The sequence below is a fragment of the Plecotus auritus genome (genome assembly GCF_963455305.1).
Source record: "Plecotus auritus genome assembly, chromosome: 6".
Lineage (NCBI taxonomy): Eukaryota > Metazoa > Chordata > Mammalia > Chiroptera > Vespertilionidae > Plecotus > Plecotus auritus.
Window position 1 is genome coordinate 24,710,043 of NC_137773.1, and position 16,477 is coordinate 24,726,519.

General features: G+C 47.7%; 1 protein-coding gene across 2 annotated transcripts in view; it reads left to right on the top strand.

Annotated features, from left to right (window-relative positions):
• DPYSL3 (dihydropyrimidinase like 3) overlaps positions 1-13,520 on the top strand; it is a 108,706-nt gene extending 95,186 nt beyond the window's left edge. For both annotated transcript variants that reach the window (XM_080674228.1, XM_080674229.1), the window contains exons 9-14: positions 3,803-3,959; positions 4,652-4,793; positions 5,791-5,961; positions 7,180-7,359; positions 8,431-8,593; positions 10,405-13,520. In XM_080674228.1, the coding sequence (XP_080530354.1) occupies positions 3,803-3,959; positions 4,652-4,793; positions 5,791-5,961; positions 7,180-7,359; positions 8,431-8,593; positions 10,405-10,493 (902 nt within the window). In that variant the 3' untranslated portion in view covers positions 10,494-13,520. The remainder of the gene's footprint in view (positions 1-3,802; positions 3,960-4,651; positions 4,794-5,790; positions 5,962-7,179; positions 7,360-8,430; positions 8,594-10,404) is intronic.
• The last annotated feature ends 2,957 nt before the right edge of the window (positions 13,521-16,477 follow it).

Consider the following 16,477-nt stretch of genomic DNA (forward strand, 5'->3'; position numbering starts at 1 on the left):
AGGACTGTGATGGCCTCATCCCTGATCCAGTATCTGCTCTTGATGGTGTAATGGATTGGCAGGGCTAAGGGCAGGGTTCCTACCCCTGAGCCCCACAGGGCAACACAAGTTATTTTTTCAAAAAGGGGTTGTATGGGTGGCATGACCTTCGTGACCCAGGGCTTCGTCCCCACTGCCTTCGGCCACTTTCCTCCATTGCCGTTAACTTGGACATCATTCGCTCACCTTGCGCTAAGCTAAAGTTTCCTCTCATTTCAAAGCTTTCTTTTCTGCTTTTCATTCTTGTCCTTACTGGGAGACTGATGGGCTCACTTGTGAACAGAGGTTGAGGAACTGGAGGTGTGGGGCTCTGTGTTTGGTTGGGAGCGAGGATTTACTAGGCCCAGTTGTATGATTGTGATCACGGTGTGTTGTGGCTGTTCTGGAAGTGGAGAGACCCACAGTGAGTGATTCATCTACCAAACTCGGAACCGGTCTGTAAAACTCCAGACAGGAGGGACCGGGGTGGCTGGAAATAGTCCAGCTGACTGACGGCTGTGATCGGCTGCGTGGCCTCTGGCAAAGGGGAGGGAATCGTCCTGATTGTCTAGATGGTCTTTCTAGCTGGCAGATCCCAGACACCTCCTGCCTTGCGCTGCTCCCAGTAAGCCTGCTGTTTCCTCTCCAGGCTTTTCAGTGTCTCCACGTGACATGGTGTGGTTGCTCCACTAGGGATGAGTCATCGGGCGAGAACCAGGAAAGCAGCCCCATTTTCCTTGTCCTTTCTTGGAGAAAGGCAGAAAAAGAAAAAGAAAGAAAAGAGCACGGGGGACACCCCCCACACCTCTTCCCATGACCCACTACCATAGCCATCCTCATACCGGTACCTTCTGCCGATGGCTGTGTCCTGCCTGGGACCCATTCTCAGGATGACCGGGGCGGGGGGTGGGGGGGCCCAGGACAGAGTTGCTTCAGTGATATACTGGGTCTCGTTTTAAACCTCGTGTGGAAAAATTCCTCACCCTTGGCCTTTTGGGTCATGATTCGCCGGCAAGGACAAGGACAGTGTGTCTCTAGGATGGAAGGGTTATATCATTTCAATGACAAAAAACTGGCTGCTGAGATTGAAGCCAATAAGCCTCGCATGAGCTGTCATTCCCTGGGGGAGAGTCCAGGGCGTTCGGACAGGAAGACAGAGGGTAGTAGGGTTCCCTCCTGCCTGCTGAGCAGGTTACTCTATAAGCCCCCGTGTGTTGCATCACCAAGTGCTCTTTAGCAGCTCAGCACTGCTGCTCAGAATTAATATTAGGGAACTACAGTTTATGAAGACCAACTGTATATCTTGCACCGAGATAAATACTAGTACAGGCATATCTCGGAGATGTTGCGGATTTGGTTCCCAGCCACCGCAATAAAGCAAATATCGCAATAAAGCAGATTACACATGAATTTTCGGTTTCCCAGTGTATATATAAAAGTTATGTTTACACTACCCTGTAGCTTATTAAGTGTACAATAGCATTATGTCTAAAAATCAATGTATATGCCCTAATTTAAAATACTTTATTGCTAAAAATTGCTAACCATCCTCTGAGACATCAAGTCATAATTGTTTTGCTAGTGGAGGCTTTTGCCTTCAATTTGTCAAAAACACAGTATTTGCAAAGTGCAGTAAAATGAGGTATGCTTGTACTTTAAATTTATTATGATGTAAAATTCTCAAAAATCCCTGAGAAATAGGCATTATTACTCCCAGTTTCAGAAAAGGAAATGGAAGCTCACCTTGTCCAGCTCTCTCCCAGTTTGGAGAGCTAGTATTGAAGCCCAGGTATAATGCCAGTCTTTGCTTTTCCTACTCTTCCATGTATAAATAGTCCAAAGGGAGGGTTCTTCCACTTTTAAAGTTGTCATTTCTCTTAATGGTACTTGAGTGCTTGCCTTGGCTTTCATTTCTTCATTTCTTTGTGGCCCTGTGTGCTTTAGTTTGGTAAATATTTTTGGAGAGCCCTTGAAATTCTCAGTAGTCATGTGCAGATCCTTTTTTACTGTCATCCCCAAGAGCTGGGGAGTCATATACAGGGGTTGGTAAAAGTAGGTTTACAGTTTCTCCTATGGAAAAAGATACGCAGGTTATGTTTACCACAGTAGCTTTAGTAATTTAAAAGCATGTCACTCATGACAGTAAACCTACTTTTGCCCACTCCTGTATGAATCGTTGCTATTGCTTCCTTCTTTTGCCCACGGCAGACATCACTAATTGATCCTGAGTCTTTTCTAGTGAAGCCAGAAGCATTATTAGAATTCTTCCTTATGCAGAATTTCAACCAAAATCAACTGATAACAGTTGGAGCAAGGCAAACACCTATTTATAATCCTGGCCACAGAGCCTCGCTAAACTTCAACCTTGTGGGGAACTTGAATGTAGAAGATGAAGAACCAAAGCTAAAGAAGCGCAGGGCAAGGCAGGCCATCTCTAGCCCAGGACCCTGGCTCAGAGAATCTTGGTACCAACCCACCTTCTGTATCACTGTCCCTTCTTTAAGAAGTCAGACAGAAGCTTAGATCAGTATATTTCCCAATATCCTTCTTCTCCTTGATTTGTATTTAAGTCCCTAATTCCAGACATAGGGACCAAGAAGCGAGCCTATCTTTGATGTGCCCCAGGTTATTGGGGGTCCTTGAGCAAATCATTCCTTGCCTTGGGTTAGGGAGTAATAGGCATGATGGAAAAGATCATGAGAGCCTCTAATCCATGGGGTGCGTTTTACTTTGTGGAACCGACGCATGTCCTTGGAGCAGCAGGATCTAGCGGTTCCCAGTGACATGGGCACATTTGGGGCTTTGGAGCCCTACAGTGGGAAGGAGGAGGAGGTATAAAGAAATTAGATTTATTGGGCATATCCTTTGTGGCAGACATTTTGTACATGCCAAATCCTTATATTTTCACAAGCCTGGGAAGTAGACATTATTTTGTTTCATCAATTCTAGGATAGATCTATTCTATATTTTAATATTTCTTTTTTTAACATATATTTTTATTGATTTCAGAGAGGAAGGAAGAGAGAGATAGAAACATCAATGATGAGAGAGAATCATTGATTGGCGGCCTCCTGCATGGCCCACTCTGGGATTGAGCTTCCAACCTGGGCATGTGCCCTGACTGGGAGTCGAACCGTGACTTCCTGGTTCATAGGTTGATGCTCAACCACTGAACCAGGCTGGCCGGGCTACAGTTTAATATTTCTGAAATGAGGGTGAATCTTATAATCAACTAGAGGCCCTTTGCAGGAAGATTCCTGCAAGAACAGGGCTTCCGGCGGGCTTCCCACCTACCACCGCCACCCCTCCCGCCCCCTGTGCTTTCCCTCCCTCTTCATTCTATGCTGTCTTTAGTCTTCACTCCCCATCTGTGTATGCATATTAACTTCCATCTTTGTTGGGTTAATTTGCATACTTGCTCTGATTGGCTGGTGGGTGTAGCAGAGTGATGGTTAATTTGCATGTTTCTCTTTTATTAGTGTAGATGTATATATATATTTTTCTTTTGCTTTCCATTTTAATTTGCCTCAAAATTTGAGAATTAATACTGTATCTTGCAAGCAGTGGCTTCTTGTAATCTGAGGAATGCTTCCCCCCCGCCCCCCCCCCCCCCCCCATTTAGCATCTAGAAAAGCAGAGGCTTAGAAAAGGTGGGAATGTGGACTTGAACCCAGGCCTGTCTGATTCCAGAGCCACAGCCTTGAGTAGGCAAAGCGGCTATGATTATCTAAGACGTGCCCAGGGTAGCAGTACCTTATGCAAACTCTTTGCCTACCCCTTGTAGGAAACGTGGTGTTTGGAGAGCCCATCACTGCCAGCCTTGGCACAGATGGAACCCATTACTGGAGCAAGAACTGGGCCAAGGCAGCTGCATTTGTGACATCCCCACCTCTGAGTCCTGACCCGACCACTCCTGACTACATCAACTCCTTGCTGGCCAGGTTGGTCCAGAATGACAAGCAGCTGGCATTGCATGGAAACATCCTGGGGCTGGTGGGATGAGGCCTAGGGCAGCCCATCCATCAGCTGGACTTGGGTCTGCAGTGAGGAAAGACGTTGAGAATTCCCCTGCAGTCTGGAGGGCAGACAACAGGCTCTTCCCCATTGTGTTTGTAAAAATATTACAGTAATTACATTTATAATGGTAACAGCAGTTTATGTGTTTTGTGTGCCAGGCACTAGGGTGAGACCACACACATGATCTCATTGTCCCTTATAACTCGATGAGTGAGGGACTTTCATAACCATTTTACAGATTAAGCAGCTGAGGGTCAGAGGGACTAAGTTATTTGCCGAAATTTGAGCAGCTGGTCATGGTGACCACCTAGCCCAAATTATGGGGGACTTGTTTGCTGCTTCTCTCTGCAGATCAGTTCCATCACTCATTTGGGTCCCCTCTGTTTTGTTACACAAGAGATGATCTAATCCCACCCCCTCATTTTCCAGATGGGGTAACCAAGTCCCAGGGCAGGGAAGACATTCACCCAAGTTCACATAGTTGGCAAGAGGTAGAGGGAGGATTCCAAACTCAGGTCATGGCACTCCAAACGCTGACACTAGACACTTGAGCCTGGGCCCCTGCGGTGCCTCTGGCCACCTGCCCCATTCACACGGAGCTTTCCTCCTTTGCCAGTGGGGACCTGCAGCTCTCTGGCAGTGCCCACTGCACCTTCAGCACTGCCCAGAAAGCGATCGGGAAGGACAACTTCACAGCCATTCCTGAAGGCACCAATGGGGTGGAGGAGCGGATGTCTGTCATCTGGGACAAGGCTGTGGTAAGGATCAGGTCATGGGAGGGCAGCCAGGCTGTGCATCGGTGTCTTCTGGCAAAAGGGCCTGGTTTTATTTTCCTTGTTAACATTATCTACGCTGCCAAAAGAATAGCCATGCAAATGAAAGTTCTCTCAAAGATTTCAGTAAAATTAATGATGAATATTTTACATTGGTCATGTCCCTCTGTTCTGTTTTAAAAACTCTAGAGACACTCATTTCAGAGCCCAATAGGATGTGTATGACCTGATGCATCATTTATCTATACAGTGTAATCCACCAAGTTTCCCTTGTCTTTTTGGCTACCAGGAAGCTAGATTTTAAGCTAAATTCTTTTTTTCTTACCTGGGCCTTTTGTTTTGAGAAGAGAGAAAGGATAAATATTTTTGTCTCTTCTCTTATATACTTAGATTTTATTTTTTTACCTTGTTAGGTATCTGTGAGTGTATGTCTGTGTTTATCTTGGCACTATCTAGAATTGTTTAAAAATAATATATATATTACCAACATAGTACCTTCTTGATAAAGAACACTTGGAAACCACTGAAAAAAAACACATTCACAAAAAACCCCACAAAAATTACTCATAAATTCCACTCCCCAGGGATAACCACTGTTATCATTTGGGTGAGGTTCTTCCATAGTTATCCTATGTGTGTGCAAATACAAACACATATTTAAAAAATGGGCTCATCATCACTTGGCTTTTAGTGTGAACTCTCTATAACCCCTATTGGAATTAGAAGGAGTAAAAGTAAATAAATGTATGCACATAATCAGAGAAAAAGAACATACTTCAGGACCAGTAACTTCCCTCTTAAGCCTTGTGTTTAATCGTTTTGCCTGGGCGACCCTGACAGACCAGCTGGTTCTGAAAGCTTGTTGGGTGTGGTGCTGTGCTCACAACCTCAAAGGCTCCTGTTTGTATTTTGGGGCCTTCATGGTCACCCTGCTCTGAGCTTAGAAGCCCTGCATTGACAATAAAAACATATATTTCCATAGGCCACAGGGAAAATGGATGAAAACCAGTTTGTGGCTGTGACGAGCACAAATGCTGCAAAGATCTTCAACCTGTACCCCCGCAAGGGAAGAATATCTGTGGGTTCCGACAGCGACCTGGTGATCTGGGATCCAGATGCTGTAAAGATCGTCTCTGCCAAGAACCACCAGTCGGTGAGGCTGGAGCCGGCAGGCGTGGGTCGGGGCGGGGAATGCGTGCAGGGAACTTGGTCAGGAGAGATGTGTGTGTGTGGTGTGCCAGGGTAGTTAGGCTAGGATGTGTTCCAATAACAAACCGTCCCGAATTCTCAGTGACTTCCAACCTCAACAGTTTAGTTCTCACTCCCGCCTTCCAAAATGAGTCAGCAGAAGGGCTCTGCCTACCATAGTCACTGGGGGACGGAGGCCCATAGAGATGCCATCTCTACATGTGGTCTCCAAAAGCTTTCCCAACATGTCACTCCCAACATGTCACTTCCTGTCATGCTGCATTGGCCAAAGCCCGTCCTGTAGCCGCAGCTTCCTCCAGGAGGACAGTAAATGCAGTGGTGCCTTGTGCCTAGAAGGAAAAAGAATGGGGGGGAGGGGAGGGGTGACCAGCATTGATGACGTCATCAGGAGGAGTTTCAGGTGGAAGGTAATTCCCAGCACCTTGCGGACAGGGGCTTAATACTGTTAATAAAATAAAAATAGCTCATATTTTTTCAGCACCTATGTTTCAGGCACTGTGCTTGTCATCCATTCAATCTCCCTAGCAGTCTTCCACAGGCAGGCACTATCATTATCCTCATTTTGTAGATAAGGAAATGGAGGTGCCGAGGGATTAAATAATTTAGGCCGCAAGAAAATGAAGCTAGGATTCAAACACAGACAACCTGGTTCTGAACTGATGCCCTTAACCACTTTGCAGTGATGCCTTGCACTAGTTGAATAAATGAAGGAGATAGGGAGAAATCCCATTGGTTGGTGGGGATCGCCTTTGTCAGACATTGTGTCATATCACATTATTTCATTTCAAGCTAGCAGGGGCCTAAGGGTCATGTGACCCACCTACCCAACCACCAACTCAAGGCTGCCAAGTACAGCTTCCCTGATACTTATCCGGCTTCTCCTTGGACACTGACAGTCAGTGACAAAATTTACTTCTACCATGGGGACCTTAATAAGGACTGGGTGCTTCTCTTTGCTAGGAATTCCAGCCTATACTTGGGGAGCTTCTATCTCTAGGGCCTGTGCCCACTGAGCCCTTGTGGATGCATTGTAGGCTTTTCGTGGCTTACCTGGCCAGTCCTAGCCACAATGAAGGCAGGATGGCAAGCACATGAGAACCACCTTGCCTTTCTCCCCTTCCCACGCCCATACCCATGGCTGTGCCCCTGCCCCTGTCCCCAGGCTGCGGAGTATAACATCTTTGAAGGCATGGAGCTGCGCGGGGCTCCCCTGGTGGTCATCTGCCAGGGCAAGATCATGCTGGAGGATGGCAGCCTGCACGTGACCCAGGGGGCCGGCCGCTTCACCCCCTGCAGCCCCTTCTCCGACTATGTGTACAAGCGCATTAAAGCCCGGAGGAAGGTGAGGAGGCTGGGAGCCCGGGGTGGGGTGGGAGGGGCTGTGTCCTCTCCGGGCACCACAGGGACAGTAACCCTGGGTCGGGAGGGGGTGCTGCGCTCCAGACCCCACCAAAGAGATGCACAGCGCTCGTCTCTTCCGGGGACACGCGCTCCGATTTAGTGCACACAGAAAGTGGTCTTCAAACGTTTTGGTCAAAGAAAGGTTTTTTCAAATGATTTCCCCCCATTTCATAGTGCTTTTCTTTAAAATAATTTACAATTGTTATAATTCAGAATAATGTTAATATAGATAGATAGATAGATAGATAGATAGATAGATAATTTAATAATTTAACTCTCCAAGGCTTACAAGAACCAGGAGTCCACACCCATCCCTGTCCCATTCTGTCCAGGGCTGGTACACGGGGACACATGTTTATAATTCTTCTAGCTGGTTCTGTGCATCAAGTAAAATCTTATATTTCTGATTTAATAGCTAGCTAGACAGACAGACATATACACACATATATCTATCATCTACTTACCTACCTACCTACACATTACAAGCAGAGCATCCCTGGTGGATCTAGGGGTGAGGCCCATAACTCTGTCTTTTCAGCTCCCTATCCTACCCCCTACAGTCTCAGGTCACTTTTAGGTAAGTGAGGGCTCCACGCAGCAGGGTTAGACCAGCCCTGGGAGCCTGGAGTTTGAACTACCCTTCCCACCTGCTCTGCTCTGGCCGAACAGGTGTTTCTTCCATATCATGTTTCCGCCATCGGTTTCCTCTGCTGGAAACGCTGCCCTCCACACCACATCTCTGCACCCCCAGCCCCCTCCCTCCCTTAACCAGAGCCCATACAAGCTTCTTGGATCCTTAAGATCAAAGGTCACCCTTAGAGAACCCTTCACCTACCTCCTTCATCAGCATTCCATCATACACCCCCCTTTATTTTATACTCCTTCTCTCCTTCAAATAACATTTTTTCCTGGTTCCCACTGCACACACTTAATGCACTGATATATTTGTGCCACCTGGAACAGACCCTTAGCTGTTAAAGAAATAGATGGTGATGTGCTTTCTCTGCCACAGATGGCAGACCTGCACGCTGTCCCAAGGGGCATGTATGACGGCCCGGTGTTTGACCTGACCACCACGCCCAAGGGGGGCACCCCCGCAGGCTCCACCCGGGGCTCCCCCACTCGGCCGACCCCACCTGTGAGGAACCTCCATCAGTCGGGATTTAGCCTGTCGGGTGAGTCGGAAAAGCTGATGGTGACCATTAGTGAGAAAGGGAGGAGAAAAGGGGGAAGGGGACTCAGTGCTCCAAGCTAATGGTGGTCCTTGGAGCAAACCCAGACCGCCTTTCAGGGAACAGGTTACTGGGCAAGAAGGATGGTTTGTGCTGAATCAATAAATAAGTCCTTCCGAGAAAGCAAGATGAGGTTCAGTCAGGCTCAAGGTCAGGCTTAAATGACACCAGTTCTGCTCAGAGCTCACACCTGGTGGGGGAGGATGGGGCTGAATTTATAGTGATTTTCTACATTAGACTGTGAGAGCGGTGCAATGTGCCCAGGTGAAAAGAGAGCTCAGATTCTTTTTATGCTCAAATTGCAATAGCTTCTTCCAACCCAGGATTTTTATTCTGCCCTTCCTCGTACTAATAATCAAGTTAACAGCAGCTGCTGCTGATTGGACATTTACCCTGGGGCAGCCATGTCACGAATCTTACCTATTCTTTAAGAACTGCCTGATATAAATACGAAATAATGATTCAATTCCTCCACAACCAGTAGTCTTAAATTGCGAAAAAATAAAAGTAGGTTAGCATCTCTATGATGAACAATTTAAATGTGAGGGAAGCAGGATAACAAGAAGGGACAGACGCCCTAACCAGGAGTCCTCAAACTTTTTAAACAGGGGGCCAGTTCACTGTCCCTCAGACCGTTGGAGGGCCGGACTATAGTTAAAAAAAAAAAAAAAAAACTATGAACAAATTCCTATGTGCACTGCGGGCCCAGGACTAGTCGGCTGCTAAGCAGGACAGGCAGCGGCACCCGGCGGGCCGGATAAATGTCCTCAGCGGGCCGCATGTGGCCCGCAGGCCATAGTTTGAGGACACCCAGTTTGGCTCAGTGGATAGAGCGTCGGCCTGCAGACTCAAGGGTCCCAGGTTCGATTCTGGTCAAGGGCACGTACCTTGGTTTCGGGCACATACCCAGTAGAAGGTGTACAGGAGGCAGCTGGTTGATGTTTCTAACTCTCTACCCCTCTCCTTTACTCTCTGTAAAAAACCAATAAAGTGTATTTTTTTAAAAAAGAAAGAAAGGACAGAGATGTGTAAAGAAAACTGTGGGGGCAGGAAACGGGGTAAAGAGGGGTGCAGCAGGATATGGGGAGGAAAAGCGATGAGGGGAGGAAGACAGAAGAAAAGGGCTAAAAGTTCTCAAGTGACATTGCCAGAGGTCACAGCATGCTCTTTGCTGAAATCTTTGCCAGTGTTTCTGCCCTTTCCTGTTGCTCCCTGGCTCCCCTCAGCCCTAAGCTTCTCCGGCTCCTTCTGAATGGACAGAGGGACTCACTGGTGTTTCCTGTTGTGCTGTGGCTGCAGGGGCCTGGCCGTCACCACTGCCAGTTATGACCCTAGCTCCGCCCAGCCTCAGTCACCTCCTCTTTCAATGGGATAATAACAGTCCATTTCTGGAAAGACAGTGAGTGGGGAGAGTTGAGTAAGACAAACGGAGAGACACTTAAAACGTTGCTTGTCACATGAATGGAGCAGCTATTTCTCATAACACTCCCATCGTTGCTTTTGTTATCATCATTATGATGCAGAGGGTCGGATGAAATCCAGGTATAAACCTGGCTTTCCCTGGCAGAGGGTGAGTTTCAGGAGGGTGGGTATAAAAAGTCTGGAAGACCTCCCAAACGAGAGTGGAAGTTTCTTGGGCGAGGAGGCCAGAAGGCACGTAATATCGTAGACTCTTAAAATTAATCCCGTTTCTCTCTTGTCTACACCTCTCCCCCCTCCCGATTTCTCTCCCTGGGAATGTGTTGCCAATGCAGGCACCCAAGTGGATGAAGGGGTCCGCTCGGCCAGCAAGCGCATCGTGGCGCCCCCTGGAGGCCGTTCTAACATCACATCCCTGAGTTAAGCAACCCCTCCCCAGAGAGAGGGGCAGAAGCAAGAAGAGATTGATTTGAAGCCAACATGGTACACCGATATTTAAGAAGGAGAGCGAATCCAAACAGTTACGACCTAAAGAATCAATAAGCCTCAAGCCTTATGTTTCTCCAATGTTACGCTCGCTTGCCTAGCTTTACGAATATTGCTTTGTTTATGCCTAGCCTTGATTTGGTTGACCCCTCTCCCCCATTTACATGCATGCAATCAGACAGGCCACTAAGGTAAGGAGTCTGCTATCTAGTGTTGAGAGCGTGTGTAGTGCTGCATCTTAAGACAAGGGGACAGACAAAGCTGGATGTCAGGAGACTGAACAGAAGGGACACAGTTATTTGGGGTGAGCGGGTGGTGGGAGCCCGAGCAAAGCCAGGAGCTCCAAGGGCTGGGGTAGGGTGAGTACGGGGAGGGGGGGTGGGGGGGTGAATATAAGGGGTCTTGTGTATTGTGTTAATGAAGTACATTTATTTCCTTGGAAGATGGCCCCTGAGGGTTCCGGGGGCAGTGGGGAAGGCAGGCGGGGTCTTCAGGTTCTGGACTTTGTCACGTCCTCTCTTAGTAGATTTCATGTGTTTGAGCATTTTATTAAAACACCAAAACCCAGCCATGGCTTCCACTTGATCGTGCTAATGCTTGGCCGGGCCTCTTTCTCAGAGCTGCTTTCAAATGCTTCTCTTTTCCTGGCTGGGAAGGAGGAGAGGAGGGAGGAGAGACACTTCTCGGGTGCTACTGGCCTCTTTGGTGCTGTTAAGAGGCAACAGCTGGGAGCACGCACAGGCCCTCGGGGTGGGGCGGCCTCGCTTACATAGCACCTCCCTGGAAACAGGAGTTGGAGGTCACCTTCTCGCTGGTCTTTTCAAACTGAGGAGGGCAGCCTGCCCCTGGCATCTTGTGTGAAGGGCTGGTCCTGCCAGTGGTGAGTGTTTGATTGTCTTGGTCTCCTGAGATCCCGAGCTTGTGTGGGAGTCAGGCAGGGCTTTGGGAAAGCCAGCCTGGAGCAGCAAGAGCATGTTGTGTGACGTGGTTCTGGTGCTCAGTCCTGGGCCGTCTGTCTCCCCAGCCATCAGCACAGCCTTGGGGGGAGCTTTTGTTTGGTACCACGTCTCCCCAGGTGGGTGGCAGGGACATGTGGCTCATAAGTAAAGGAAGCTGGCAAGGAGCCCTGGCACCTTCCTTGTCTGCCAGAGCTGAACGTCCTTCCCCATCCAAATTCAACTTCAGAACAAGTTCTCTGAACCAGACGAGATTGTAGAACTAAGGGGCCCCTGTGCAGGGGAAAAATGTATTTCACCTGCGATCTGACTTCTGTGCTGGGATCCAGCTGGTAGAACTCGTAACCTTATGTGCAACTAGGTACTTTGAAGAGAGGCCTCAAACACCTTCCAGGTGTTTGGGAGAAACCTAACTGCAGGTTTTAAGTGGAAGAGAATACGTGGCTGGAGAGGCGTGTGGAAATAGCCAAGGGAGAGGATTCCCCCTAAGTAAGCTCATTTCTCTTCCAATTATGAAAAAGAGGATTTCCTCTTAAAAGAAGGAACCTTGCTACCTTTAAGGCTTTTTCATGGTGCCTTTATTTTGAGGAAGCGTAAGTGAAGGGGAGGATGTAGCTCCTAGTTTATAACTCAAAGATGTGGGAGCCTGTTTCAAACTGGGAGTGGCAGTTGTGCAGACAGGCAGCTAGCTTGTTATATCAGAAGCATATTCTATATACCTCATTGGCTGGGCTGGGATTTAGGATATGTTGCAGTACCAGCCACAATCACCAGATGGAGGAAAAGACACGTAAATAACTAGTGGGATCATCCACTTCTGTATCATCGGCTGCTGTTACCAGCCCCTGAGTCCAGCTCATCCTTCCTGACCTCTCTATGCCATGAAAATCAATATTTCATGGCCCAGTTGGCTGCACTTGGGACTTCTCAATGAAACTTTCGACCAGGACTTATATTCTCCACGAGCTTCCCCTGCTGTGGGAGCAGCCTCTTCATGCCTCGATGCTGGGCAACACGATCTTAGAAAAGCCCACCTTTCTTCATGCCTATTAGTAACTTCCCAAGCATAGAAATTCCTGGGAATTCCAAGAACACTCCCACTGTTGACTTTGATTTCTGGTTCCTTGTTACTTAAGTTAAATTTTATATTCCAATCTGTCTTGTTCCATAAGACACATTGAAGAGCCCCATACACACGGGTTTAGGAAGAGATCACCACAGTGAGTCAGGCCCTCTCAGAATTCACTGGCACCTTCTCCAACCTGCTGGGTCTTCTGTCTTCCTCCCAGGCTTTCTTTTGCTGTCTCCTATCTTGGCCTGTCCCCCCTCTAAGGATACCCCGCCTGCTCCCCTACCCCCAACCTCCCCACGTTGTCCCTAAACCCAGATGGCAATCAGCTAGGGTTCTGTGTGGGAGAGCTACGATCTTGGGTACTTGAAAGGTATTTGAGGAACTGTTAATTCAATCACCCCAGCAGAGATACTTCTGTTTCTAAGTTTTCTGAAATTGGCAGGGTTGTAGCCATCTCGAAAATGGGTTTTCTTCAAAGTCCCATCATCCTTTGGCCTTTGTCTTTGTAATGACACCCAGAGACTCACTGTCTGCTCTGAAGGCCTCCATCCTAAGCCTGGACTTTCACTCACCCTGAGTAGCCCTTCCCAACAGGGTGACGAGTTACACAAGCACCCCAGGCCTTCTCTCCCGAAAAAGTCTAGCTGGAGCCCCAGACATACACCTGGGCTGTCCCGGCAGCCAGCATCTGTTGTCGGTCCCCCCTTTGGAAAGTGGTGTGCGGGTGTTCAGTTCTGTGTCTGGTGACTGTGGACGGACAGTGACCTCCCTGTGATCTGTGGTAGCTGTGAGGCGGCTCTGGAATGTGAAGAGCTGTTTGGTTTGAACCGTGAAGAAAACTGTGTTTTGAGTTTAGCTGAGATTAAGAAAAAAAAAATAAGTTCATCAAGTGACTGTTCATGTAAACCTGGTTATTAAAATAACTATAAAATCACAGATGTCGTTCTGTCTTTTTTGTGTGTGACATGACATTGACCCAAATTATTAAAATCAGTAAAACTGAAATGGTTGGTAAGGGGGGCAGATCTGATGAAAACAGAGTTATCCAGAGAAAATGTTGGGAGGTCCTATCTTTTCAGTTGAGGTTGAGCTTTTATTTGGCTAAAGAGTTTGATGACTATTATTAAAACTTGGGGGAATTACTAAGTTTATAATATATATATATATATATATATACATATATATATATATATATATATACACATATTCTATCTAATAAAGAGGGAATATGCTAATTGACCCTCACGCTGTCACAAAGATGGCAGCACCGACAGCCAATAAGGAGGGAATATGCTAATTGACTGCCCAGCCCTCAAAGATGGTGGTGCCCAATAAGGAGGGAATATGCTAATTGATTGCCACGCCCTCAAAGATGGCAGTGCCCATCCCCCTCAGCCCTGTTGGGGTGTCTGCCTCTGGAGTCCCCCAGTCCCCTCAGCCCCCCAGCCGCCCAGGGCTACCTGAGGCTCAGGTAACCAGGGCCAGCCGAGGCTTGCACTGTCGGCAGTGACAGCAGCAGAGGTGTGATGGGGCGTTGCCTTCCCCTGATCGCCGGGTTGCCTCCTGCCCCGGAGGGCTCCCGGACTGTGAGAGGGGGCAGGCTGGGCTGAGGGAACCCCCCCTCCAGTGCATGAATTTTCATGTACTGGGCCTCTAGTGTGTGTGTGTGTGTGTGTGTGTGTGTGTGTGTATAATAAAATTTGGTATTAGTGTAAATGCCTTTTTTTATTTCTTTGTTTGTTCTTTGTTGTGTCATTCCCTTAAAGCATTGCTTCTTTGTAAAGGCCTGCAATTTGAGAAAATGCAAACTAAGCATGTTGCAAAGTATATTCTTTATCAAGCTGGTCCCAAGGAATCTCATGAGTGTTAGAAAGGATTATTAACTATGTCCACTCCTTTGAGAGACTTACGTGTATGTCATCAAATTCAAAGCTCTTAGAAATCCTGTCTTTTAAAATCTGTCCAATTCAAGGCCCTCAAACTATTTTTTATCTACTTAATATCTTCTAACATTTCACCAAACCCTTTTGGGGAAACACTTCTGGACCTAATTACAATTTACATAGAACATTTTTCATTGCAAATGTTAGACTAGTGTTTGCAAAGATTTTTTTGTTTTGCAAAGTTTATAACTGAAAACATCAGGGATAGATTTGGGTAGACTTAAGCAAAGCTGGATCTAGAATGTTGTTTCTTTTCTTTTAAAAACATATGGACTGCTTCACTAATTTGCATGTCATCCTTGCACGGGGGCCATTGCTAATCTCTGCGTGGTTCCAGTTTTAGTATATGTGCTGCCCAAGCGAGCACAGGTATTTTGTTTTGTTTTTGTCTCTTTGTCCTGCTTGCCTTCTTAGGAACGCAAATGGGAGCAAACCTGGCCATCGGTATTTCTAGGTTTTCATTTTACCAGGCTAGTAATTTCAGGGGAAGGATAGAGATTCCCTAGATAGTTCCAGCCAAAGAGACTGACTCTAATTGGTCTGGCTCACGTCATGTGTTTTCACCAGGAAACTAGTCACTGTGGCTGGGAGACTGGCACTGATGGGTCACACCTGGTCACATGACCAGTCCTGAGCCACCTAAACCATGTGGACTCTCATTAACTCAAGGAATATTAATTTGTGATATCAGAAGACGAGGGGATGGCTGCTGGGCAGGCAAAAGCAGCAGATGGTCCATCACCAGTCTAAAACCTGAAGGGCATGGATGCTCTGCTCAGCAAAGTGTCTGTGACCAGGATGGGACTGGAGGGGCAGGGTTGGGGGGGTGGGGAGAAGGAGATCTGGGTGCTAATTTCTGATGAATTGCTTTTATGTATGAGGAGCCCTCTTGGTTTGGTAGACCGATGCTGCCAGTACAGGAACATAGAAGCTCAGAAACCATACTAAAAGCTACTCTGAACACATAAAGAGTTATTTCAGCTTGAGGTTCAAGATCTGATGATTAATAAGCTTTGACTCGGCCTTTGCCAGTTGGTTTCAAAGAACTTTCTGGAATCAGCTCTGGGACCCTCAAGCCATCACAAAGGGAATACTAACCATGAACAGGAAGTGGGGGATGAAAGGGCCAAAGCAATTTGCAAAAATGACGTCACTTAAGGCTGGCACCCTTTAGAACAGAAGAGGCCTAGATCCTGCCCTGTGCTCCAATGGCAGCTGAGAACATGACAGACGATTGAATGTGACCTGGGCAGCAGAGCACCCAGCATGCAGGATTTCAGAGCCCACATGGCTTACAGGAGCCTATTTCAGGACAACCCCAGGGAACCCGCTGGCCTGGCTGCTAAGATGTGGGTCTGAGAGGTAGTGAAGGTCCCTCTATTTTCTCCTAAGGCAGAAGTTGCTTCTAGCTGCAGGAGTTCAGAGCTGCTACTCCCTTCCCATCCTAGAGTACGGGTCTTGAAACACCCACCTCTGCTTTGGTGGATGGAATGGAGCAGGAAAATGAGGTTGAGGGGAAGGAAAGCAGTGTGCTGGCAAAAGGTGCATGGGCTATTCATGGATTAGAGGTCTGGTGCACGAATTTGTGCACCAATGGTGTCCCTTGGCCTGGCCTGCAAGATTGGGCCGAAACCGGCTCTCTGACATCCTCCAAGAGGTCCTGGATTGTGAGAGGGCACAGGCCAGGCTGAGGGACCCCACTGGTGCATGACCAGGGCCAGGGAGGGACTGCGGGAGGGCTCCAGGGCATGTCTGACCCGTCTCGCTCAGTCCTGATCGGCCGGACCCTAGCAGCAAGCTAATTTACCAGTTGGAGCATCTGCCCCCTGGTGGTCAGTGCACATCATAGCGAGTGGTTCAGTGGCCTTAGCATATCATTAGCATATTACACTTTGGTTGAACGGTTGACCAGACACTTAGCATATTAGGCTTTTATTATATAGGATTATGG